The 6,439-nt window shown below is 31.7% G+C and overlaps 1 protein-coding gene across 1 annotated transcript in view; it reads right to left on the reverse strand.

The window, feature by feature from the left end:
- Nucleotides 1-544: 544 nt before the first annotated feature.
- Nucleotides 545-6,439, reverse strand: part of LOC105619940 (histone-lysine N-methyltransferase EHMT2) — a 9,577-nt gene continuing 3,682 nt past the window's right edge. Inside the window, exons 5-12 of the mRNA XM_012201453.1 lie at nucleotides 4,734-5,376; nucleotides 4,013-4,345; nucleotides 3,685-3,913; nucleotides 3,328-3,534; nucleotides 2,689-2,945; nucleotides 2,254-2,504; nucleotides 1,536-1,711; nucleotides 545-713 (exon numbers count right to left, since the gene is read on the reverse strand). Coding sequence (XP_012056843.1) covers nucleotides 545-713; nucleotides 1,536-1,711; nucleotides 2,254-2,504; nucleotides 2,689-2,945; nucleotides 3,328-3,534; nucleotides 3,685-3,913; nucleotides 4,013-4,345; nucleotides 4,734-5,376 — 2,265 coding nt within the window. The remainder of the gene's footprint in view (nucleotides 714-1,535; nucleotides 1,712-2,253; nucleotides 2,505-2,688; nucleotides 2,946-3,327; nucleotides 3,535-3,684; nucleotides 3,914-4,012; nucleotides 4,346-4,733; nucleotides 5,377-6,439) is intronic.

The raw sequence follows: 6,439 nt of genomic DNA on the forward strand, positions 1-6,439 counted from the left end.
TTATATATATATATATATATATATATATATATATATATAAAATTATATATACATAACTTCATATATATTAGAATATAATAATTATATCATAAATGTTGTTGATTGACAATTATCATTTTTTCTTTCTTAATATACACATGCTTGTAAGTCGTTGATCTTTTCATTAAATTATTATTAAAATTTATTAATATTCAAAAAACGAGTAATAACAATCTTGATAGACCGGCTGTCAATTTTACCTCAACGCGTTCGGGTGTTCGGCAAAAACAATAACGAAACCGAACGCTGCGAAGCCGATTGATATATACAGCATAAGGTAAATATCGGTGAAAGAACCTAATCGAACGCTTATCATCCCACCATCGTTTTGCATTTGTACTTTTACGATTCCACACATGTTGCGGCAATCAATTTCACGGCAAAGTGACGCAGAAAACACATGATCGACGAGACAATCTGCCATCATTGTCATCATCGTCGTGTCCGTTCACAAAAAAAAAACGACGCGTAAACATCTAAAGAATTAAGCTAAATCGCATTATGGTTACGAAGAAGAAGTTTGAGCTGCCAACATTTCCTCCTGCTGTATTTTTCTCCGGTAGTTATCCAGTGTGACTTGTATAGTCTTCTCAGAGTAACGGCAGTTTTCAGCACCGCAGGTACATGTGAAGGACTTGCATTTTATTATCCAGAATTTCTCGCCGTAATCGAAGCTGGAGGCAAACAGATCCATATTTGTCTATCGTGCGAAATTAACAAAAGAGAGCGTGACGTAAAAAACGAGATGAAATTGGGTGTTTTCAGCAAGGACACAGTCAGACACAGTTTAACACAGTAAATCATTAGATCCTTGTTTGCATATGTTAAACAAGAATGAAACAATTCACTATGTTACACAGACATGATGTCTGATTATGTTCTTGCTGAAAAACGCCGCGAAAATTGTGAGATGTGTGAATACTCTTAAAAATACCGTCACCTTAATCCGTCGTGCATTAATATTAGATACGCGTAAGATATACATATGATAAATTGTATGTAATCATTAGAAACGGATTAAATAAAAAGAAAGATCTCAAAATTTTATAAAAGTATATTTAAAAGAAAAGATTTCTTAGGATTGTTTTAGTTCTTTAGAAAAATAAATAATACAAAAAATGAAAGAGTGAATGACACAGAGTACAATCTATTGAAAGATTATAAGGATTATTTAAACACTATTATACTAAACATCTTTATTGGATAAAAGTAACATTTGATCATTCTACATTAAACAAAAGATAAATAGAATTGGATTATTTTACTATCAAAATATATTTGAATCACGACACAGAATTAAAGAGACGAAATATGAAGTAATAAAGGTGAAAAAAATTACAATTACGTGCTATGTTGATGAAACAAAAAAACAAATGTTAAGCAATTTATTAACAGAAAATGCTGTGCAACCATGTATTCCTGTTAGTTTAGAGGCTCAATGAGAATGTCTCAGAGATTTTCGGCGTTTCATTGACTTCAACCTCTTTTTAACATACCCGAGCTCTTCATCTGCCTCGATGTCACGATTAGCGAAGAATGCTATCCTTGGAAAATGGAGATCCTGATGTTCGACGAATACTCGTACCGGCAACAGATTCGGCGCGCACGAATGATTAATGAACCGAGCAATATTCCCATAACGTCTTGCATCTATACAATATGTTTCTCCATCCTGTGTACATCAAATAATTCTTTTATCCACAATCTAGAATAGCTTATATAGATATAATAAGCTGTACAATACGAACGAGAAACAGTTATAAAGAAAGGATTTTTCAAAAAAGTCCAAAATCTTCTCATAAAGTAATAAACATTTTTTTGCACCTCAGATTATGTGTTATCAATTTAAATTTAAGAGTAAAATTTAAGATAATAGACCGGATAGAAAATGACCGGATAGCTTGATAGAGCAGCTACCTTATCAAACGAAAGACTTATTGCCTACTAGAGAATTTTTTTAACTAAAAAAATTATTCTAATAAAAAAAGCAGAAACAAATACCAAGATAAATGAGTAATAAATCATGATATTGCATCCCTTGAAGAATGGAAAAATCTAAATATTATAGTAAATGAACAACGTGAGTTGTCTAAAATATTGTAATTGTCCATATATTGTATAATAAAAGAAATTACGAAAACAATATGCAGACATTAAAAACAAAATTATTTCGCTTCTATAAATCAAAGTAAAAACTACGAGTATATAACTTACTCTGTTGTCCAAATCAAATAAGTAGGAGTCATCTTCGCGATGATCAGCCTCGGAATCTGAGATTATCTCTCCAACGTATTCACAAACATAGGTGCCTTTAGGAATATGTCGAAGAGTTCGAAGACCCCAACCTTTGCCTCTTGTGCGGAACAATTGAAATCGTTGAGTCAGTCCATGTTGAATAACTCGGTTGTTACATGTAATGCGATTGCAATCGCAAGCTGGATTACATTCAAACAACATTGGTGGATCTGTAACAAATATTATTTGTTAATTAAAATTATTAAAATTATTTTCATAGAATATTCTATAATTTCTTTATCATTAATTCAATGTATTTATTTTAATGTATTTATAATACAATTATTATAAGACTTTCTGTTTTTACAAATTAAAATTTTTTCAATGTTTTTTTCAATGACATTTAATAGATACCTGTATAATTAAATTCTGGTACGAGTTTTCCCTCTTCATCATACCAACATCGTAGACTTATATTTCCACACAAGCACTTTTCAGAACTGCAGTTATCCTCACATCGACATGATTGCAACGATGTAATTGTGCGATCCACATTGATATTGCTTGTGAAACAATTCTCCGTTATGTAAAGGAAATCGGTTGGCTTGTCCTCGGAATCATATCCATTGACACATTGTATAGGATTTGTTTCTTTTCCACGTGAAATGTCACTGTAAAAAGAACAAATAATAAAAGAAAATTATTGTAAAAGAGAGACCCAAATACTAACCAATTTTTATTATATCTACATACAATATAATTAGTATTATATAATATAATTAGTATTATAACAATATTTCTCAAATTGTGAAATAAAGTTCTTAATATTAGGTATAGTAAAAAGAAATCCATTATTTTTCCATTCAATTTCAAAAATAATGGATTTCTTTTTACTACACCTAATATATCTAACTCGACAATCATAATGATTGTCGAGTTAGATATATTAGGTGTAGTAAAAACTAATTCAATTTTTATAAAATTACAGCATATATTATTCATATATTTACTGTATTGATAATTACGCTGTACTTGATAAAATTCCATACTTACTTCGTCAATATCTTAACCGTTCTTTCCCACATATATTCGGCGAGTTCATTGACTTTCGCATTCAATCTTAAAGCAGCCATAGTATCACCATCAGATGCGCAACAATTCACCGCAGTTTCGCCGGCAGCATTTACCTCTCCTATTTTAGCACCACGCGCTAACAGCAGAACACTGACTGCATATTGATCTTGTCTAGCTGCTATATGTCTTAAAAAATATATGTAAATTATTGTTTTATAATGAGAAAAAATTGTCTAAAAAATTCAGTTTATTCAAGATGATTATAAATGTTTCTACAGTGTTCGCATAATATGATAAATAATTTTAACAGTTCTACAAGAAAAATACGAAACGTACAAAGGAGTATCACCATGAACATTAACAGCGTTCACATCGCAACCCTCGTTAAGAAGCATCTCCGTAATCTCGGAACTGCCGCTGAAGGCACTCCAATGCAACGCTATATTCTGTTCGGCATCTCGGATAAGCGGATCGCACTTCTTGTCCAATAAATACCGTGCGACATCCGCATGACAAAATTCGCATGCCCAGATTAAACTTGTCCAACCACCATCATCCACAGAATCTGCAAATGAAAATGTCAGAGAACGTAAAAAAAATAAAGTTAAATCTAAAAAAAGTAACGAATAAATTATTCATAATTAGAGAGCACATCACACATTACCTACTAATGTTCTCGGCACTTTACACTCAGTCAGTATGATTTGGCAGACTTCTAGGTGACCGGATTTGGCAGCCATGTGCAAGGCAGTCATACCATCCTCACCCTTCAGTGTCACATCGGCACCTATCCTGACTAGGTATTTCACTACGGCGGCATTACCCTTACTCGCAGCTAGCATTAGTGGTGTCAATTGGTTCCTATCCATTACATCTACTTGAGCACCAGCTTGAACCAGAACGTGTACACATGACAAATGACCTTTATCTGCCGCTATGTGCAGACCGGTTCGGTGAGCATAATCCCGGAATGTGTGATTTGCATTGTAACCACATGCTGAAAGTCAGAAATTGTATATTATAATGACAATACAATAATTAAGTTACTGAAGTAAATAACAATTTCATTATTCGCTAAAAACAGAGTTTTAAATTGTTAACATAATATTGTTAATATATGTATATTATATAATAATATTATCATTAATAAATTATCATTAATAAATTACATAGAATCTGAATCAGAGAACTTTAAATAATAAATGTGAACTTAGCTTATCTTACTTCTGAATAAAATTATTACTTAACAAGAGATTTAAAATGGAAAAATAAAACACGAAGAAATATAAAAAATTTATAATTTACAAGTTTGGGAATATTCAATTTCATAAAATCAATCATTGACTGATTTAAATTCTCATATTTCTCATCAAGTATTCACTCACCTAATATATTAACCAACTTTTCAAGATCTCCATTCTTCACGGATGTGTAGAGACTCATAATGGTGTAACGTTCTGGCCTCTCAGTATTAATCGACGGTTCAGGTATCTTGATAACATCGGGCTTGATCAATGGACTGGGCGGATGCTCAGCCAACTTTGTATTATCACCTTTCCCAGGTAGGCTCATCTTTGCAGATGGCAATTTGGAAAATTTTTTACGCGTAGGAATGAAAACCGGCCGCCTCATGCCATTCATTGTCACCATTACATCATAAGCTGCTGTCTCACTGCCACAGTGCGGACAAACACCTTTCTTGTTCGGATATATCTCACATTCGCGATGGTACTGATGACCATTGGTACACTGCACAAATCTGCCTTGTGAACAAAACATTCCGCAAGAAGGACAACAATTGTGACGAAGTAATCGTTCCTTGTGCATACGGCAGAGAATAATGAAAGGCACACGAGTGCTTGGCCGTCGCATCGCCACATCATTGGTGTCCACTTCATTACAACAGCCGACCACCCGATTGTCAATCGAGTCGACAGCAGTACAGTATAGTGGTCCTCCAGAACCAGTTATCGTCACGTATAACTGAGATCGTATTTGACATAGGCACAGCATAGATTGCACATATGTCTAAAATTAAATAAAAACAAAAGGATAAGAATATTATTCCTATTCAAATATTTATCAAAAGAATAAAAAAAAGCCTATAAGAGCCGATACAGATTTTTCGTGTGTAAAAAATATAATAGAAATAGAAATAATAAAAAATATAAGATTTATTAATAAAAATCTAGATTTTTTGACTACATTATTTTGGTCATCTTCAGTAACTGTCGCGATATAAATTGCGCTATTAAAATAAGTCGCTTGGTAAATTTACAATAATAGAACTGTGTTTAAATTTAAAATCTCTTGAAAACGTCATAGTATTTGTTTAAATACCGTATATGTGAGTCAATCGATAAAATGATACCATTACTGTAATAATAAAAAATAGTACAATAGTCAATCTTAACAATACAATTAAATGTAAACTTACAGATCGACAGTACAGACTACACGATGATATTATGATGATCTGTTACCAATCATTATACAAAAACAAAGGAGAAAATAATACATAGATAAAACAATAAGACAGATATGCCTTATTACGAATAAAAATCATCTCGAAAATCAATCTTTTACTTAATGATTTTTCTTCATTTAATATTTTAATTCCGTTCCAATCAAAATCATGTTCTATGTTCACTCTATGTTCAGTTATAATCGAAAGTTGAGATCAGTTTCTGTTAATGTGATTACGATGTTCACTGATTGTAGTTTTTAATAACCTCTCCGGCTAACATAAAATGCCTCGCACTGGACACAATTAATTTTATAGACTACAGTGAATTAATGCTGGCAGCCTATCTTTGTGTACTCTAATAAATGGGTTCAATTTATTGAGCCTTTTGTATGCAAATTTTATTAGCGGATTATTTTAAAATAATTTTGTAATTTTCTCAAAAATTGTAGGAATACACGGAATTGTAAAATAATTATTTAATTTGGCATTTTATATATATATATATATATATATATATATATATATTATCTCTGTAGTTGGTTTCTTACTTAATTACTATCTCTATTATTACTTATTTTTTTAATTTTAGTCTACTAAATTTAAGTTAGTTATAATTACTTTACC

This window comes from Atta cephalotes, assembly GCF_000143395.1.
Source record: "Atta cephalotes unplaced genomic scaffold scaffold00023, whole genome shotgun sequence".
NCBI classification, from domain to species: Eukaryota; Metazoa; Arthropoda; class Insecta; order Hymenoptera; family Formicidae; genus Atta; species Atta cephalotes.